This window comes from Rhipicephalus microplus, chromosome 2 (genome assembly GCF_043290135.1).
Source record: "Rhipicephalus microplus isolate Deutch F79 chromosome 2, USDA_Rmic, whole genome shotgun sequence".
Taxonomy (NCBI): Eukaryota; Metazoa; Arthropoda; class Arachnida; order Ixodida; family Ixodidae; genus Rhipicephalus; species Rhipicephalus microplus.
In genome coordinates this window covers 159,156,689-159,177,375 of record NC_134701.1, presented here as the reverse complement: position 1 = coordinate 159,177,375, position 20,687 = coordinate 159,156,689, and the positions used below count along the sequence as shown (strand labels likewise).

The 20,687-nt window shown below is 44.5% G+C and overlaps 1 protein-coding gene across 1 annotated transcript; it reads right to left on the bottom strand.

Annotated features, from left to right (window-relative positions):
• Positions 1-9,760: 9,760 nt before the first annotated feature.
• RpL30 (ribosomal protein L30) lies at positions 9,761-20,622 on the bottom strand. The gene is made up of 5 exons (XM_037421870.2): positions 20,546-20,622; positions 20,374-20,421; positions 19,655-19,800; positions 13,169-13,299; positions 9,761-9,827 (listed from the first exon to the last, which is right to left on the bottom strand). Exons 2-5 carry the CDS (start codon positions 20,392-20,394, stop codon positions 9,787-9,789), a joined length of 339 nt encoding a protein of 112 aa, XP_037277767.1. The 5' UTR covers positions 20,395-20,421; positions 20,546-20,622; the 3' UTR covers positions 9,761-9,786.
• Positions 20,623-20,687: the final 65 nt, after the last annotated feature.

Here is a 20,687-nt window from a genome sequence, read left to right as displayed (position 1 = left end):
GCATTGTACAGCTGCACGTGGCATCACCCTACTGCAGAAGTCTCGTGTGAAATACGTATAGCTTTGTATTATAGTTGCAGTGTTGACTGCAGTGTCTTGTCACATGTTCTGTGCTGGTGTAATGTTCTTTTCCTCTTGTCGCTTCACTTGTCCCATATTGCAGAACTATCCTCTATGAACCTTCCATAAAGAAAAAAAAAATATTTCCTACCAGGTCTTGAGCCAGTACTCCTTCTTGTGTCGTCAGGTTGCAGAAGCCCATAGAATGTAGCAGTGCAGTGTCAACATGGGGACGATTGCTTCATGTAACCAGAACTGTGGATTGCATGCCACAGCCGTTTACTAGAAAAGAAGATTTATGCATCTCGTACAATTTTGACAAGGTGAATGGCTTTGATAGTATTCTCTTGTGAAATATGCCACACCCAAGTCCTTGCTTAAGTTTGTCTGATAACTTTTTTCAAATAATTGCTCGCTTCTCAATTGCATTGTGAACGAGTGTTGCAGCCTCTGCAAAGGGTCCAGGTAGGACATGTGCATCTATACTTGTTAACAAGCGTATCCGAGAGTCCTGTACAGATGCTGGGTGACGTACCTTGCAACAAGGAGATGAAACACGCAGTGAAACACTACTGTATTTCTTGCACGCGCAGCTCTTGTTTCTTTTCCGCGACGAGTTGCAAGTGAGGTTGTGCTGCATGATAAGCAAAGCTATATACCTACCATGTGTTCCAGTTTCTAACAGAAATTACTCCGGAATTGCTGAACTCCTGGACACATGGGCAAGTAGGTGACGTATCGAACCGACGCTACCACAGACATATGTCCCCATGAAAGGAGCGAGGCCATTAGAATGTGTGCCTGTGACTTGCCTTCCCTTCTCTCTAGGGTCAAAACAGGTTGCTGAATTTTCGAAAACATGCTGACGGAGACCTTTAGGGTCTTCGTGGTCAAGTGTCTAAGCAAGGCTGAAAAAAAAAAGAATATGCCCTTATTCCAAAATAAAATTTGAACCACTGGAATCTCAAATTATCATTAGATAAAACTGCAAAAATGAAACAGACGTTAATGCATTTACCATATGCAAAAGGTGGCGGACATAAAATACTATAGCCCCTTAGCAGAAAATAAGAGGACCAGCCAATGTACGGATCCCATATGTGGGACGATAGAATAGTTAGTAGTAGCTGTACTTTTGCCGTCATGCCTTTTGCCAGTGGCCTGAAACCACTATTAATTGCGTACAAAACTGCAAGGATGTTGGGGGCGATTGCCACGGGTGACTTCAACGCTTTTAAAGCACTGTGTACGTCATGCTTGTCAATTTTCTGTTCTTTATTTTTCTACAAAGCAGCAATCACAAAAAAAAGGGAGTGTATAACTTCAAACATTAAATAAGCATAATAAACAAGAAGAAATGTGCGAAGCATGTAGGACATTCGTACACATTACGTTCCTAGCACTCCTTCGATAGTAAATATGGGATGTTTTATGCAGAGATCAAATGCCCTCCCATAGTTTTACGAATGCCAGCACATGTTATTAATTATGAATTGTCACTTCTTACTGCATAAGGTGTATCGTACATACCACTGAATGGTTCCCTCTGAAAGCTAACTTGCCATTTACCGATATGATGCAGTCATGAAACTAGGAACATTTGTTGTTAGGATATGCAAGCATGTAAGCATCTGCTAATGCAGATTTGAATTTATCAGGTTTGCTTGTATTGCGGTGCACATCAGCTTTTCTTGCTATTAAAAACAGTCTTGGAAACACTATACCACACCCTGGCTTTTTTAAAGCAAATTTTACTGTCAAACTGTGGAGAAAAGTGAACAGTTAATTTACGTTGGGTTCAGTAGCACAAGAGCAAGCCTATGCTGCAATGAAAACAAAGACAGAATAAGAAACAGAATAGGATGAAGTTTGTTTTCGATAGAATAAAAGCAAATATTGCAATACTTTGTTGTTTGGTTTTAACTTCATTCTTGTCTTAATGATAACTGCTAGTATTTCTATTTAATGATAATTTTTTTTTATGCATGGCAGGATCAGAGGCAAAAAGATCGATTCTCGTTTTTGTGAAATGTCTGAGTTTCATAAACTTTCAAACTTCAGTCTCACTGGGTTTCAGGTATAAAAGATAAGGCCGATATCCCACTTTTATTTGCTTAGCAATTCTGTAGACTGAGAAATTGTTGACAGGTCTACTTAATTGGAGCTCTCTAAAAGACGTAAGTTAACTTACCAGCAAAGAGTACTGTACTTTAGCTGCAGTGCAGTGGTCATACCTTTTCACAGTTGAGTTGTTAGGATGAGTTTCTGCACTCTGATGTCAATTTAACATTTTCCCAAAATGAATGATTGTCTTGCCTGCCCCTCCCTTCATGTCCCATTGTGTCGTGGTTGCTCATTTTTGTTGTTGCTGCTGCTGTTGTTGTTAGACAAGCAAACAAATGGTATGCTTGTGCTGCTGTTTTGCCGTGCAGTGTTCAGCCGTAACATTTAAAACGAATCTTCAGTTGAATGGTTTAAATCACCTATTCTCATAAATCATTCCCTACAGAAGCGATAATGAAGCCTGATAAGGTTGTTGGACTGTCAGAGCATGGCTACAGTCCAAGTGTTCAAAGAATCTTGGAAATCCAATGCACTAGAAGATGCCAAACAGTTTTGGGCAACGCTTTGTTTGAGTGTTGGAGAACGAGCAGCGTTGAAGATACAGTCCCCTTCATATTTCCTTATGTCCAGCGAATCTAGTCCTGCTTCGTGATGCACACACAATCATGCTTCCTGCACGGTCATTACGTCCTCCACGGGTGACTAGTTCTTCCTTCTTCTGCATAGATTGTTTGGTCTGCGTAACCTTGTTTGTAAGAGTGCCACTGTTCTCCAATATGTCTTTTCTCTTTCACACACTGTCGGTCTAACTTTTGTGCACACTGTCTTGCCCATACCCCAGCGGCGTGTAATGACCAGTCAAGATTTTTGCTCACCTCACTCAGAAGTCTCTAGGATAAAGAAAATTTTTCTCATTAAAAGGGCTCATTTCAATAAATAAGCTCTTTACACGAATGCAGAGACATTGTGTGAGTGCGCAAGAGTCTTGCAAGGTCTCTTTTAGCAGCTCCGTCATAAAAGAGAATATGGCAGACACCGAATAGGCAAGCCCTAGACCTGAAATCAGCCAGGAATTTTCCTATGTAATAACGGTAACCTGTGCCAACTATATGGGGGTCCAATACTTTTGTTATTGGTGCCGCGACACTTACCGACAGTTTGACGAGTGTGAAGAGATGGAACAGATTCATTTCTCGAAATATAGGTGGCCCCTCTCAGTCAATGTGATCCAGAGACATCCAATATGGACAGCTCTGAACGCAGCCAATAACTGTGGCTAAACATAGGCTATGGAAGCTGTTGCTTAGAAAATGTTTACACTATTTGCATTTATAAATTGCACTGCTTGCTGCTTAAGCCTTCAAAGACAGCAGGCGAGCTTAATTCGTTTGATGCATCTTCACAAAAAAAAAAAAACGAAAAAAAAGAGCATTGCTTGTCCTGTGCTTGCTTGCCTTTAAGGTAGGGCTGAAGTCAATTTGAACTCCAGTGTTGCCCAATGCATCACGCAAGTAGAGCACACGTATTTTATGTTTTGTCAGTTAAGGAAAAGCATTTATACATAGAGCATACAAACAAGAGCATTAGCCCACACTGTCTATGTCGTACATTCTGTAGAGTACTTTTCTATTAATCCAAATCTGAACAAACTTAACAGAAATCAAGTATTACATGAGGCTTCCAGCAACTGTGTAAGCTTGCAATTTTCAGCAGCTTTTAATTAATCTGTCAAACAACCGACATAAGAGCAATGTGTGACGTAAATGCCATCTTCGAAGCTGCCCTCTGCAGACAGCTCTGGTCATATCAGTCGCTTTTCTTCGCACGTTTTTTCCCTTCCATTGTGACTTGGTGTGTATACTATTTATGGTGTCTACTTCCATACATTTACTTAAATCGGGCGACAGCGCGCGTGGTTTTTGGCAAACACTAAATCTGTTGAGTTATGTCATGGGTGCCTTTGACGAGAGAGAGTGTGGAAGTGATAACAAATGAAATGTAAACACAACAATCCACGAAGCGCAGTTGATATGTGATTGGACTGCAAATGAAATCAATGTGCAAATAAAACATTGGTTTTACTCTCTGGTCTGAAATAAGCCTTTGATTTCTTTTTTCTCTTCCCTTTTTGACTCTGCACACAGATTATTAGCAGAGATGAAGGGTGTCGTTCTGTGATCGAAACATAGGCAACAAAAAATGTCTAAGACCAGTCTGCCCCCTTAACGGGAGGGTTGTTAGGTATGCACCAGGGCCGACATTGCACGACTTCGCTGTCATCCATTGGTCTGTTTACAATCTCCAATGTCATACAGGATCACAAGAGAGAGGTGTTGGGGTCACCTAATCGAACCTTCTTAAGCCTAGATATAGCTTATATTTACGTGTGAAGCAGTGCACAGAGACAAGGCACAAAAGGAATGAAATTAGAGGACAGTGACTGTCCCATAATTCATTCCTTTTGTGCCTTGTCTCCACGTACTGCTTCACATGTAAACATGAACTATCACCAACTTGCCAACTTTCAACTTTACTGAGCTAGATATATAGCCACATAAGCGTAGAGAGGGGCAGTTAAGGTGGCAGGCCACCTATAAAAGTGAATTTTTTTTTGTGAGATCAATTATCAGGTTTTTTTAAAGCATGCCCCAACATTCACAAACATGTTGCAACAAAAATGATTCCCCTACCGTCATTACTTTGCGAGTTACAGCAATTTTTCTGTACCCCATGCTGCTATAACGAAACTGAATCCGCATTGCATTGGTTTCGAAAGTAAGTGTTGTATCCTCTATATTAATGATATTCAAAATACATTATAGATTTTATAGCGACTCTTATATAAGAGGATGTCATTAAATAAAACTTTGCGTATATCATTGTTCTTAAATTAAAAAAAAAAAACGGTCACAAAGGGAACGCACGGCGCTCGTTGGAATTTTTGTTGTTTGCCTTGGTAAGCGTACGTCAGGCTTCGTTCTGCATTTGTTCCACGTGTTAACGCTGCTAGGCCTGTATCCTTCGGCCACCTGGACCATATTACAACCAGCATGGCTAAGTGCAGAACACAAAAAACGAGGAAGCGCAAGTTTGCTGGAAATCTTTACAAGAGGAGGCTGTCATCTGACATATACGCCAGGGTTCCTGCAAAGAAGCTTGAGGACGTAGCCAACATATACAAAACTTTACTAGAGAAGTCGGTGCTCCGAAGAAACAGGATAATGGACATTGGTATTCTTTCTTCAGTGTTTTCATGTGTGGCATGTTCCGAATGTATGAACACAACACTGAGGCTCAAGAAACGCCCTCACCAAGGGATATGCTCAGCTTGTGCAGTCATGTGTACAGACTGTGGGTTCGAGCGCCCATTTGATATGGCAAGAAAGGTTGGTTGTGCCAATGAAAACAATTTACGTCTCGTTTACGTGATGCACCCGTTAGGAAAAAGGCATGCTGGTGCAAAAACTTTTTCTAAAGTGATGAACATGCCTGTTCCTCAATGTCACTCCGTCTACAACAAATTATCCTCTTGGCTTTCTGCATCGGCAGAAGTGGCATCACAGTAGATAACCGATGCTGCTGTGGAATTTCGTTGTGTTGTGGGGAGTGCCGAGTGTGGTATTTCAGGTGATGGCATAAGGCAGAAACATGGCCATGCATCTTAGAACGTTTGTGTGTCTGTGATTTCTGCTGACACGGGAAAGGTTATTGATGTTGACGCACTTTTTAGCTCGTGTAAATCTTGCAAGACCAAACGCAAGTTGAGGCTAGATAGCTATTCGTACCAGGAATGAAAGGCAAACCACACTTCCTGTCAAGCAAACTATGAAGGAAGTGCTGGCAGTATGGAGACAGTTGGTCTATACCAAATGTTTTAGAGGTCGAAAGTGAAAAACGCCACGCCTGCGCGAAAGGCGCTGCAGTCACAGCAAAATAGAGAGCAGCTTTTCAGAGCCTTTTCAAAACACTCATTGGGCAACTACTGCAAGCACACTTGCTTCATACCCACTAGGGCATTAATAAGCTTTTGGATAGCAGGCCGACATTTGCTATGCTATTTTTCGCCATGCTTCTGAGAAGCGTGGTATCCGCTAAACACTTGCAAGGAGTTTCGGGCCAATAGTTCATGAAGTGGCCGACAACGATGAGGAATTATGGCTGAAGTGGGTATGCGCCACAGTTAATAAGAGAACAAGAACAAGCTTTTGTAATGGGTTGGAGTATTGGATGGCCCAGTGTTTATGCTATTTGCATTGTGCAACAAACAACTGGTTGTCCTTTCGCTGTTTCAAAATGCTTTATAAGTCATTAACGTGATTGCTTTCCCAACATCAAGCCTGCCAGTATTTTAACAAGTCCCAAGCACCAGCATAGCTCAGTGGTATAATACTGGGCTGGCGCCTAGCTGACCCAAGTTCGAACCTCACTGTGTCTTTGGTGCTAGTTTTTTTTCTAATTTTTTGCGATGTGGTTACGAACACCGGCAGCGGACAACTGCCCGTGACCCAAGTTGTGACCTCATAACAGCTTTCACTGTAAAAGAGGCTTGAAGTAACTGCAGTACTACGACGACGGTGATTCCATGAGCTATGCCGCTGCTGAAGACATTTATGGAAAGGACAGTGTGAACAAACTGGAATGCATTGGGCATGTGCTGAAGTGCGTTGGCTGCGGCCACGGAAAACTGAGAAGAGAGTGCATGGACTAGGGTGGTAAGGGAAAACTCACTGACGCCCTCATTGACCGCCTGCAAAAATTGTTTTTGAGTGGCCTACCACCTTCAAGGGCCTGTCAACCACCTCTGGTATTTTCTCAAAAGTTTCAAGTAGACATGCACATTGTGTGCAGAATGCTGTCATGCTCAACGATTCTACATGTGGCAGCGCTACGAGCCACTGGCGCGGCACAAATTAAAAAAGAAAAATTCCTCCTTTCCGGGCCTTTCGTGCCTCCGCGTGACGCACCGATCCAAATATGCTGTGATTGGTCAAGCAAGAACCTACGACTTCTGGTCAGTCTGCAAGCAGCTGCACACAGCTTGTTGTTCGTTAATGGTGTCATCCATTGGCATATTCGAAGCACTTCCGGTAATACTTTATTCTGCTCCATGCGGGGCAAGTCTTCCATTGGCGGATTGAGAGTGTTCTATGTTCCATTGGCAGATCTGGAGCAGCTCCATTGCGAGATCCCCTCCACGGAGCAACTCTTTCTGCTCCGCGGAGATCTGCAGATTTAACCAAACGTCGCAAGCGCCCTGTGCTTTGAACCGGTGTCAACATTGGGCATGGCAACGAAAGCCGGTCACGTCAGTTGAACCTTACGTCAGAGCTCAGGTTTTGCTAACGTAGCGTCGCTGTGTCCAGGCACTTAAGCAAGAAGAGAGACGCCTCGCGTTTCATTCTGACCCCACAATTTGCTCCAGAGGGAGTGCGCGTGTTCCATTGGTAGATTCTCATCTGTTGCTCTCCACTAGAGTGGAGTGCTCCGGCGCAGAGTTCGTGGGTCACTCCGAATCCGCCAATGAATGACGCCTTGAGTTGCCCGCGTGCGCCCGCTTACGAATCAACTGCGGAGATTATCTGGCACGGTGTGTACCTGTATGGGTCCAATTGTGTTGGTGATCCTTTGACGGTGTGTGCGCATCGCAAGGTCTATACTGGTCCGATTAGTGTAGGCACGGCAGCAGTCAGAACACAACTGACGGAATCATGTAAATCGGAAGTAGACGGTGTTTCAAGCAGCGATGACATATGCCTCGCGAGATTGGCAAGAGCGCTCGGCGAGAGGGCAAAGTGGCTTTGAAAGAGGATACCATGAAGGGTAGCACAGGAGAGAGTGCACAGTAGGCGCACTTTCTTTCCAAAAAATTTGGCTCCAAGTCCAGGGTGTGCCTATTATGTGAGCTAAAATATTCAACAATTTTACTTCTAACTACAGCATAGACCGTTGAAGCCACGAATATCTGCACTATAACTGAAACAACCTTCTTCATTGGATACTTAGCGCAAAACATGTTTATAATGCCGTCTCGCATGTATGAGAATTAAGGCATGAGATGCTGTGTGCCTACAAGCATTCGAATTTTCAAAAACTAACATAGAAAAACACGCATTGACAGCGAACGTTGTCTTACATGCTAACGGCAAACTATTCATTATACACCATATACCGTTTGGCGGTCCTCAGAGCTCTGAAAAACCAGCGCGTTTTTGTAATTAGTGGCAAGATGGCGCAAGCTGCTTGCATTCATCGCGCTCTAAATGTCGTACCTCTCGCATTTCGATAAGCACCGCCACAGAGCATGGTCTCTCCTGTGCGCACGCTTATGGGGCTCGTCATTGGGAGAGCACAAAGGTCATTTCGCTTGCTGCCGCCTCATAATTTACAAAAGGAGCACACACACAAAGAAGTACGAATTGTGACAGTTGTTTACGCTTGCCCTGTGTATACTTGTGTGTCGAGCTGCAACAGTTGTTAGTCCGTGCTCATCTTGTGCATGCTCATTTCGTGCGTGTTCTCTGCTTGAAGTGCGCGCTGTAAGTGTTGAGCTGCTTGTCGTCCTTCGGAATCTGTTGCTGTAGCATTCATTCATTCGCCCCTGTGGTGAAACAATGCACAATAAATGCTCAAATACTCCTGTGAAGGCACGTTTCACTTTCATGTAGTATCGATACCTAGAAAGAAGGATCAGCAACTTTTTTTTTTAGTGTAGGCTTAGCCTATGGTTGAGCATGCTGTCGCGGAGAGTTTGTTCAGACAACATAAAGATTGGGTGTAGAAAAGATCGAACTCGAGCAGTGGTCTAAGAGCAGCTTGCATGATACCAAGTTTAGGTTCGTTGCTGGGAAATCAACGGCGACAAAGGTACGCTTATCTTGAGCAAGTCCAAGTAGTGTCAGCAAAGGGAAACTCTCGTGCCTGAATACCGAAAAGCTATAAAATTTGGTAACATGGAGCAAACACGACAACGACGATGCCGTTTCTGACGCGAAAACTCAAAGCGCATTTGATGAGGATGCGGTCACGTTTCATGAGGAGTGTGAGCGGCGGGTCCAAAGGTTGACGCCTACATAACCACCCTTCACTTGGCCAGAGTGCACAGCACTGCCGCAGACTTTTTTCTTCTTCCTTGCACCAGTTAACGTAAGAGGGCTTTGAATTGCAACGGTGCAAATACGGCACAAAACTACTGATTGTAACTAAGTTCATAGGTGCACCCATTAGTATGGGCGGAAATAAAAAAAATCTGATCACGCACAGCCAAACTGGGGGTGTGCCTATTGCGCAAGTACATACAGTAATGTGTACAATCACTAGTAGTTTAAAAACACCTAGAAAGTATATCATACATGCAACTCTGCTTATACCAGATTGGTTAAAAAAAAATTGTGGCAAGAGATTCCCCACAGTGCCTTTAACATGTGCCTCTGCCACAGACAACACGGTGCTTCTGCTGGTCAAAGTGATCACACTTAGACGATTGCAGCAGTACCACTCAGCTAGGGAGGCACACCACGCACCTGCATTTAGACGAAATTGTTTTACACCAGGAAAACAATAAACAAGGTACTTCTAGAAGCCCATGCTTCGTGTGCTAAAGAGACCCTTTGTAGAATAACCAGCCAGTAGGCCATGCTTTTTTATTAATAGTTTTAATTAAGTTTACTGCTCGGAAGGCATGCTCCTGATGATGTCGGAATCTCCTGCAACAGAGAAAGAAAAAAAGAAACATATTAACCCCCAAATTCCAGAAATAATCTAACGATATTGCACTTTTAGGACGCAATAACAGTTTTAATGAGGAGCACTATAGAAACCAGCTTTGCCTGCATGTACCTGTCAGATTTTTATTCATGGCTAGCAAAAAAGCACGACTGGAGAAATACCGTAATTACTCGAATCTAACGCGCACCTTTTTTCCGGTTAAGCGAGTTCATAAATCGAATGCGCGTTAGAATCAAGTACGAACAAAAAATTACGGTCAATCTATTGCCATCGCAAATCCAAAATGGCTGCCCCCTACGTGCGTCAGCATGGTGCGTCGGCTATTTCTGCCTATGTGTTTACCATGTGCGGCACTTCGTACGTGTGCTGAGGAGTTCATCATCTAGTAGTGCATTAGCATCGACGACGTGGAAGGGCCGACTCCAAAAACTCGAGTGCACCACGATGCCGCTTTTAAAAGAAAAGTCATCGAGTGTGCAGAAACGGACGGAAATCGGGCCGCATCGCGATCGTTCCCGAAACGTGCGTGCGGGACCGGCGGAAACAAAAGCAGAAGATTGTCGACAGCAAAGCTTCACGCAAAGGCTTCAGTGAACCACAGCAGGGTCGGTTTCCGCAAATTAAAGAGCTGCTCGGCAAGTATGTGCTTGAGGAGCGAGCGGCACAGCGGCCCGTGACGACAGAACTGCTTCAAGTGCGGGCTATGCAATTAGTCTTAGAAAAAGGTCTAATGCGGAGCCAGTTTAAAGCGAGCAGGTGCTGGCTAATCAACTATATGAAGAGACGAGGCTCTTCCCTCCGAAGGGGAACATGCATATGCGAAAACTTTTGCGGAGAAGTACGATGAAAAGCTTTACAGTTTTCAGAGGTTCGTCCTAAACTTGCGGCGCAACAACGGCTACCTGCTTGGGCAAATCTGGAATGCCGATCAGACGCCTCTTCGACATGCCTGCGAGAAGAAGGGGGCGAAGCAAGTTCGCGTGCTGACATCGGTCCACGGTAAAACTACAGTGACGGCAATGCTCTGTTACACGTCAGATGGGCACAAGCTTCGACCGTATCTCATATTTAAATGGAAGACAATTCCGAAAGGAATCGTTTTTTCGAGTGGTGTGATCGTGCGGGCCAGCGAAAAAAAAAGTGGGTGCGCGTTGCAATCGATGTCTTACGTTTTTTTTTTTTTTTTCGAGGTGGAAATCGGGTGCGCGTTACAATCGAGGGTGCGGTAGAATCGAGTAAATATGGTACTCAGGACTAGTTGCTCCTCATTTTGTTAACGAAAAGTACCAACTAACAAGGAAGGAATTATAACCAGGTTGCCATTTATTGCGGAGCGAAAGCGCTACAAGCACCGCTCCCCCTCCTTACATTGCACTGCATATTCTGGTTATAATTTTTCCTACACAAATATTGATTCGATGTAGTTAGTTGTCTAAGATTGCGAAGCTTTGCTAACGCCGACATGACAATATTAAGCTGTTTGGCGGCGGCAAATACAGTGCCACTATCCAGCATGTTCTATGCCAGCAGAGCCTGAGAGCACCTGCACACAATGTTTCTGTTGCCAGCAGCAGAAACACACTAGCTGCCCAAGACCCCAGATCACACTACAGAAGCAACTGCGAAATGGGGGATGGACACGCTTGCGAGCCCTACCCGCCAGCAATAGTCGCATGACTGTCCATCTAAGAAGCAAAAAGAAAAGGCCAAAGTAAGGAACAGGTGCTAGAGTGCATCCCACTCGCAATGGTGTCCAAAAGCCAAGGAAATCCAGTTGTTATAAACGTTATTTGTAATCAGTGAGCTGACAAAAAAAAAAAAAAGGAGAGGCAAGGTACAGGTCAACACATTTCATTCGCATGCAGAAAAGGCACAGTCTGTCAGCTTCGATTGCTTCACACGAAGCTGGCAGACATCTCTGAAGAGAATCTAGGTGACCATGCCCTACATATCTGAGCGGGAGGTTCTTAGCAAAAACAAGGCCCCAGAAAGACTTTCATCCATTGAGCATAATGTGATGACAGTGCCTGGGCAGGCTGCTCAACTTTGTCGTCAGAGTCGTCACTGTGGCCTGATTCAGCCGCTACAGCCGATATCGCAGCAGTAGAGCACCGTAATGAGCAATTTATTTTACCATAGAGATCATACAAAAGTGGATGGTCCCATCGTCGCCTATCATTACATTTGTCATATTGTAATAAACGATATCGTCCTAAGTGGACTTGACTGCCTTCCAATGTCCAGGATGGAAGCACAGCTACGCAGCCATACAAGGCATTATAAAAGGCATTGGTTAGTGCTTCCTTTCCTCTGCCGCCCCTGCAATGCCATGCCTATAGCGCAATGCCATTGTGACACCAAAAGACTGTAAATGAAGAGAGGCGGAGGGGAGGGCCAAACGCCATGGTGAGTGCTGTGATCTTTCGAGGCACGCCTCACCAACCCACTTAGGAGTTCATAAAATTTTACAAGGTCAGAATGGGACAACATGGACATCCTACATGTAGTCTTATCACCCATGACTGAATGCAAGAACTGATTCTATAAACAGTTCTATACTAATTCTATACAATATGAATTCTATACAAATTAGTTCACCTGCAACATTTTTAGAAATCGGCATCACCTAAAAATCCAGATCAACTGTGGCTATACAGCTGAACCACTTTATAATATAGATGCATGAAACGATTGGGTATCCAGAGACACCAGTGTGTACACAATGAAATATGGGTTGATTGGAAAATGAGAACATGGAAGTTGGCACCCAGCTTGAGCGCCTCATATAAGGGACAAGAACTGCAATAAGCGCCTCATATAAGGGACAAGAACTGCTTTTCAGTGCGAGATTCTTGTGAACGTGTTCAACTGTATCAAGACTTTACTACATAATATAAAATCCCCGCACCCCTCTCAAAAGATAATTGAACAAGATTTGTGTGTGAAGGGGGGGAGGGGAAAGGCTGGCTTGGTCACACATAAAAATCAAGATAGCAGCAAAAGAGCTGCATGTGCCTCCTCCAATAAAATGGTTTACCGAATAAAGAAGCATTCACTGTCGTTATTTGATTGGCAGGGGGGGGGGGGCAAAGACACTTGCTCCCTCATCGGCGTACATTTTTAAATCTCTTGAAAAGGGGCGCTCGCTCAGGATAAGGATTTTATCGTAGTAACGTACTACAAGCACAATAAAAGTGAAAACCTGTAACAGAACTGCCGAGCAGATATCTACAACTTCCATAGAAGGACACACACACACACACACACACACACACACACACACACACACACAGAGAGAGAGAGAGAGAGACAGTCTCACCTGGATCGGTGATGCTGAGACAGCAGACCCGGTAGTACTTCCCGCATGCGGTGCCCAGCTCAATGTTGTTCCCCGTGTAGTGGTGGACACCAGTCTTGGCCAGCATGGCGTAGTACTCAATCTCACTCTTCCTGCAATAAGTTCAAATGGACTATTAGGGGCATACACCAATTTCATAGGAAAATAAAAGTTGGGACGTCCTGCTTCAGAAATGCGAGCTTACAACAAGTAACACTGGATTGGTCTGCCTGTGCTTTTTTCAGTGAAATATGCACAGGTGCGCGGCACAAAGACGATAACAAGTAAAAAAAACACCTTTAAGGAGCTTTTACGAACATTACAAATATGCCACAGTTTGAAATAATCCTTTTTAAGGGGAGACGCTGGTCTTGAAATGAAAATTTTTATTATTGGAGGTACTGTATTGACATTAGGTGTGTCCATGTATTTCTTCCTCTCATTTTCAAAAATATCAGTTTCAATGTACACGAACTAGTTATCAAATTGTGATAGCATAGCATAAATGAAGTCTGCTTAATTTCTTACAGGTCATTAAAGTACTTTTCCTCTAATTTTAGGTTCTGTTTAAGATGTAGCTATAGCCAAATGCCTGCTATGTGGAGCTATGCTATTTATATTGTCACTGAGATACATCATCGTATGAAAATTTCTATTTGGATTGATGCTCCACAATTTTCAAATTTAATTAGCTCAGATTATTGTTCATAACATTTGATATCTCCCTCTTAGCACAAAAAAAAAAGACAAAGCTCCACAGTCCTGTTTTTTACGAGTTCAACGGTATAGAATTAAAAAAAATTGCTTCACAAAAACTTGACGAAAAGTTCCATAAGGCTGGTCAAGTTGGCAAAAAATGTGAAGCTGAGAAAATCGCATTTGAAGTTTCGACAAGCACTGCAAAATTTTCTATAAGGAACTTTTACCATAAATTCTATACAGATGTTCCCCATCTATTTTTCTGCAAAACAAAACGTGCCTTATTCAACCCTTGGAATCAGTTCTAAAAAAGTTTTCCAATGTGGAAAGCATTATCAGAACTCCACTCCACCACGACAAGCTGTTGAGGGGTTCTGGAAAAGCTGGGTGGTATGAGACTCAAACGACTAGCTGCAAGGCAGAATGCTGCCCTGGGTAATAAGTTGCTGTGTTCAGGACCCTCAAGGAACCATGAAAATGCCCCGAAAAACGAATTCCTGCAAAAACGCCCCTTGTTTACATGTATTGTTCGCTGACAGGGTCACAGCTGTAGTACAAAATTTTTATTGCAATTTTGTAAATGTACTGAAAAGAGCCATTTATCAGAGAAAATGATGTGGCTGGTGCTACCTCAGTGGTCAACACGTTGCCCCCCCCCCCCCCCCCAATGTTTCCCAGTTTCTTTTGCACGACATTCCGCTTGCCCACGATGATGTCTGCCTCAATTTCAGCTACACCTCCTGCTGTTTCTGTTGACCGATGACAGTGTTATCAGTGCTCACGCCAACTCTGAGCTCGTTGGCTGTATAGGTGCTGCCAAAAATCAGATGGCGAAGGCTATATATAAGCGCTGGCTCCAAGGAGGTTGAACTTTCGGGTAGCCCAATTTACCGACAAAACGGCTTTCGTTTGCGCTGATTTCTCAATTAGCTGCGCCTGCTCCATCGTTAAGTAGTACCCAGAACCAATCCGAAGTGTATCGCTCATAGAACCTGGTCCCACGGCATCGTCAGTAGACAGCGCCGTTAAAAGTTTCCGGCGGATCTAATGGGTCCGACCGCAACTGCAACTAACTGCCAAAGGACACTTGTGGCCGACACCTTGTTTAAAGGCCGTTTTTTTACGGCTTCTGAAAGCAATATCTTCGCGTCGATGGTTTCAGACGAGAGTCTCCGGGCATCTCTATCGTGGTTAAAAAAAATACAGGTGCAAAGCGGGAACACAGTGCGCCAAGAAACACGCACGATTGCAAGAGCAGGCACACACAAACAGACAGCCACGGTGGCGAATGCAACACACACAAACACACACACAAACGATGATTCGTTGGTCAACCCAGCCAATGGGAGACTTGGAAAGGCGCGCTTGAAAAGTGCACCTCGTAAGAGCCAATCGACGATCTGGAAACGGCCTTCAGAAAACCCGCTACAGCAGCCATTCCACTTGAGTGACGCCATTTTGAGATGGTGCAAAATGTGCACAAAGAAAACAGCTTCAAACCAGGCCCAAGATGGCGGTGCTCGGTCCGCCACAACGCACATAGAGCACGCGGGAAGTTCGAACAACTTTCGTACTTTTGGGAGCATTTTAGTGTGACCGGAGTGCACTGAAGGCAGATTTTATTGCATTTCCCGACCAAATTCAGCGTTAGCAATTTGAGAGTAGGTGCTTAGAAGTATAAACACCTCTAAAATAAGCTTTGCAAAATATCGATTTTTTTACTACTTTTGATTGTTCTAAGACCCGCGTCCCCCCTTAAGGTAACAACACTCTCTCGGCGCCATCAGTGCGAAGTGTGCGTACAGAGGGAGCGGGAGCATCAATAAAAATAACATCAGTGGAAAACTATCAAGAGCCCCTGCATGTGTACAAGATGCAAAAAAAAAATGGGCCACCACGAAAACAAAAAATCTGGATACTTAATTATGGAGTATTCATAGAATGCCACGCTGATGCTACCCTGTGTGGACTTATTGTTCTTGCCTCCAAAGGTTTCGATAACAATCTAGTCGAGAATTAGCGCTCCATCACCGGGCTTTGTCGACAGCATTGCTACATAATGGGACACATGGGCAACGCTCGTGAATCTCCGATGTGGTTCGATATGCCTTCAAACCAGACTGTGACCGCTAAAGGATCAAAGCAAGTGAAGCTCTTGAGAATGGGCAATGAGCATTCGCGACTTACAGTGATGCCCCCTTATATTATTTTCAACAGAAAGGGGCTACCAAAAGAAGACTGTCCCCGGGATGTTATTGTGAGAGCCAACGAAAAAGTGTTCATGAATGAGTCCCCCACGCTCAAGCGGATCCGGCTCGTGTAGAATTGGCGACCCGGTGCACTTTTACAGCGACTGAGCATGTTGGTGCTACACTCATTTCAAAGCCACCTCATGGCCGATGTAAAGGGAGCTTCCGATGGCATGGCGGACCTTTTCGCGATCCCTGGGGGACTAACATCAATCCTCCAGCCATTGAACATAGTGCCCAATAAACCTTTCAAAGATCACGTGCGTGAGCTCTACGATGAGTGGATGCTGGGCCACAATCCCAAGACCCCCACTGGCTGCCTATGATGTCCAGCGCTTGCCATCGTTGGTGGCCGAGTGTCGTAAGCTTGGAAAGCTCTGCCAAAGAAAAAGTGCCCAAAAGTCTTCATGCAAATGCTGCGTCAGCAACGCATTGCATAGAACGGAGGACGATGCACTTTAGGGCGTAACTAGTGAGAAGCAGACGTCATCGAAAGAGCCTAAGCGACAGCATTTTGTGGTGTTCCGGCGTTTAACTACATAAAATTAGTGTCAAAATAAAAAGGAACGTCACCACAGTGCAGCTGGTTGTGTAGTGTATTTATCAAGGTAAAGGTGCGCCGTGATACTTGGCAATTCTTACCAATTTCTTTTTCGGACATTCAAAGTTGGGGGGGGGGGGGGGGGGGGGGGGTGTGGAAATGTCGACCTATATTCTGGTTCTTATGCCGCAACTCTGTTAACAATTATCCAAGTGTTCTGTCACACCGCAAGTTAAAGTAGGAGGTCAAATGAGGTGCACACCATTATTGTCGCAAGTCACATTTTACCACTATGCTAGCTATTCCCTACACATAGTGTTCATGTGATGTCACTCCCGCCGTTGTCACCCTCTTCCGCCATGCCCGGGTACCTCGCTGAGTACCTACGGCAGTTCGCGTGCCGCAGCGCGGTTTGTTGGGGGCTCGTCATCTGTTGCTGTGTACGAAGTTGAAAGGAAAGCATCGTGGTTTTTTGTTGTCATACTTTAACGTGCTCATCAAATCAGAAAGGCCTCGTTTGTTCCCTCGATACAAGAGCCGAAAATCAAGATGTGCGACACGTATACCAGCCACCGCGTACACCGGCCGCCCGCCACGACAAACGAGGGCCCATTATCTCGCTTTCACTACAAAAACTACATATTGCTTGGCCCAAGAACAAGCGATAGCCCAAAGCCCCTCCAGCCACGATTTTAAGAGTGGATGGGCGAAGCGCAGCAGCTCCCATCAAAACGAGTCGTGCAGAGCTAGGCAAATTTACACAAGATATAATAATATATTGCTGCGACCTACGCCACCTAAGTAGCACCCCCCCCTCCCCCCATAAGTGTTTTAAACAGTGCTGATGTTGAGCTTCTTTGATTGAAATTTTTGGAAACAGCCGAGGAAAATATTATGCGAGTCCGATAGAGACTTCGCGTGGTGCGTACCGCGGTAATGCCGGCCATCACTTTTTTTCCGCGTATGTTTTGACATCTTTTTCACCTTGTATTTTACTTTTTTGTACTGTACAGTGGTGTTCCTGAAAATGATGGAGATTGTGTTAGGGAATTAATTGACCAATTTTTTAAAATCCTGACCCCCCCCCCCCCACTCAAACCGATTGGCTATACTTCAAAGTGAAATAATATTGTTTCGCATCCATTTTCACAGTTTTTTTTAATGCAATACCTGAATTTCCACCATTGTCATCACGATTTTAACCGCCTCCCCGACACGCTGATTGTGCACGCAGTGGTCGCAGACAAGTTTGTATGTACAGTATTTTCGTAAGCTATCTCTGTTTGCAGGTAAGTGCTTGGCTATGGCACCTATCCGGAATGAAGTTACACCTGAAGACGCAAATATCACCGAGTTTCTTCAAGTAGCTTTTTTTTGTCAATCTGCGTCAGCCAAATATGCCGGTACTTTTCCGAAAATCGCAATGTGCGTTCTCAATTTTGGGTAATAACTTTCGGCAAAGAAACGCCCCAAAGCTCTTCTTCCTCTTCGGGGACTACTAAATCAACTTGCCTCACTAGCAGCCCTGAAATTTACACCGTGAGGCAAAACTAAACGGGTGCAAGCACGAGGAGACAACACGGCAGCGGTAGGCGACGGAGTCGGTAGGTACCCGGGCATGTTCGTGGCGCATTTCGGAAGTGACGAAGGGGCGCTGCACGACGCACGTGCACACTATGTATTGGGCATTGCAATGTAGCACTGATTCTGTGGTAATGTTAGGCTGTTTTCATGTCAGTTTTAAGCTTTGCACTGTCCCTCTTGTGTAGGTTTTGAAGTTTTAAATCTTGCACTTAATAAAGCTTGGCTACCTGCTAAACATGAGGAAGTGCGTAGCCCAGGCAACAACTTTTTTTGGCATTGAAGTAAAGGCTACAGAGCCAAATCATGTGCATCCTATCAATGGTGAATGAAGTTCCTCACTAGCAGCCCTGAAATTTACACCGTGAGGCAAAACTAAACGGGTGCAAGCACGAGGAGACAACACGGCAGCGGTAGGCGACGGAGTCGGTAGGTACCCGGGCATGTTCGTGGCGCATTTCGGAAGTGACGAAGGGGCGCTGCACGACGCACGTGCACACTATGTATTGGGCATTGCAATGTAGCACTGATTCTGTGGTAATGTTAGGCTGTTTTCATGTCAGTTTTAAGCTTTGCACTGTCCCTCTTGTGTAGGTTTTGAAGTTTTAAATCTTGCACTTAATAAAGCTTGGCTACCTGCTAAACATGAGGAAGTGCGTAGCCCAGGCAACAACTTTTTTTGGCATTGAAGTAAAGGCTACAGAGCCAAATCATGTGCATCCTATCAATGGTGAATGAAGTTCCACAATAGCACCCGTATTTTCAACGTGAAATATCAAAGGTCCTCATTTTTTTTTTTTCTACATGCAGCTATTGGAGACGGGACGCAGCACACACTAGCGAGACAGCTGTATTTAACTTTACAGATTTTTCAGGCCCACCTTTGATCGTGTACTTGAAACGTTGAGCAGCGTCTGCGTTTCCTGATGAGCCGCTGATGCTGCGCCCCCGTTCCTTTGCTGAACATTTCGAGACATACGCCAAGTTGGACTACTTCGCGTAGGGCTACATGTGCAGATGCACCACCTTTGTAGCTTTCCCTTTAATACCAAGAGAAGTTGTTGCCGAGTATAGCCATTCCCTTGGCATTATTGCCCTTTTCTGCGCGATGTGGGTATCAAGATGTTCCTAAAGCATCTTTTGCAAGTTCAGGTAAAATATTGTAAGCAATTTTTAGTCCTTTCTGTAGTTATACGATTTCAGACTTTGTTTATTCCGCACCAGTTTTGAACATTGTTAGTGTTGATCCGAGCCTGTGTTGACCACTGCATAGCCGAACGACGCCAGACAATGAATGGATGACAAGCCAGGTCCCCAAAGTGCTGCTACCTTAAAAAAGCATGACACTCAGCCGGGAGATCTGTCTTATGCTTCCCGAAATACAGCAGGGTGGCATACCTGAGTGGAGGAGTGTTGTTGGCGATGATGATCAGCTTCGCCTTGCCTTGCCGCAACGTCTTGATGGTCTGCTTGTGGCCCAAGACGTACTTGCCGGACTTCATTACGAGGGCTAGCCTGGAGTTGATGCTCTCCAGAGCCTTTTTCTGCATTGGCAAAGACACAAGGCATTCGGTGAGCTTTCCTTGTGGCTATAACTCGCTAATAAGACTCGTACATTTGAGAAGCTCTTTGTCATTCTGACATTCACCGATAGTAAAGCTGCGCGACACGAAACTTGACAAGGGCGTTTTATACTCCAAGAACACAAAGCTGCTACACATACTTAACACAAGCGAGTCAACAGGCACAGCAAAGTTCGTGAAACTTGTGACGCGCCATACAACGCTGCCTAAGACAGAAAAGTTTGGCGCATTTTATATGCACTGATATATTCATTGCGCAAAAGTCTTTTGTTAATGGATAAAAATCGGTAAATCGCTGCCTTCGAAAAACGGGCCGTCGTTATATGACACGCCGGCTGGCATCATTGGCATATAAGTTAGTGCAGCGGCTTTCTGACACCAACACAAAACCAGTTATCACATAGTTGCCTTTCAACTGTTCATCATACAACCGGTGCAGTTTTTACTAATGACATTACCTACAACACAAAACGGACAAACGTGCATAGAGGCATTGGCAAGGCATTAACAGCATGGAGTTAGGTTTAAGCTTACCTGTTTCTTTTGAGCGACCATTGTGAAGCCGCGCGTGGGTTCGCTAATCTGCAACGAAAATAGCGTAGATGAGACGCTAATAGGTCGTTTAACGAGACAATACGCGCTCCTCTGGGCAGAAATAACGCCGAAACAGCGACACAAATGGGCCAAGAAGATCGCCGATACTTACACCACGTTGCTGTAGCGGGCTAAAAGACCCGGATGAGAACTCTCAAACCCAAATTAATCGTTTAGTACAATTAAACGCAAAAACGTTCTACTATTTATAAAATTTTACCAATATTTGTTGTAAAAACTATTTTTACGTTTTA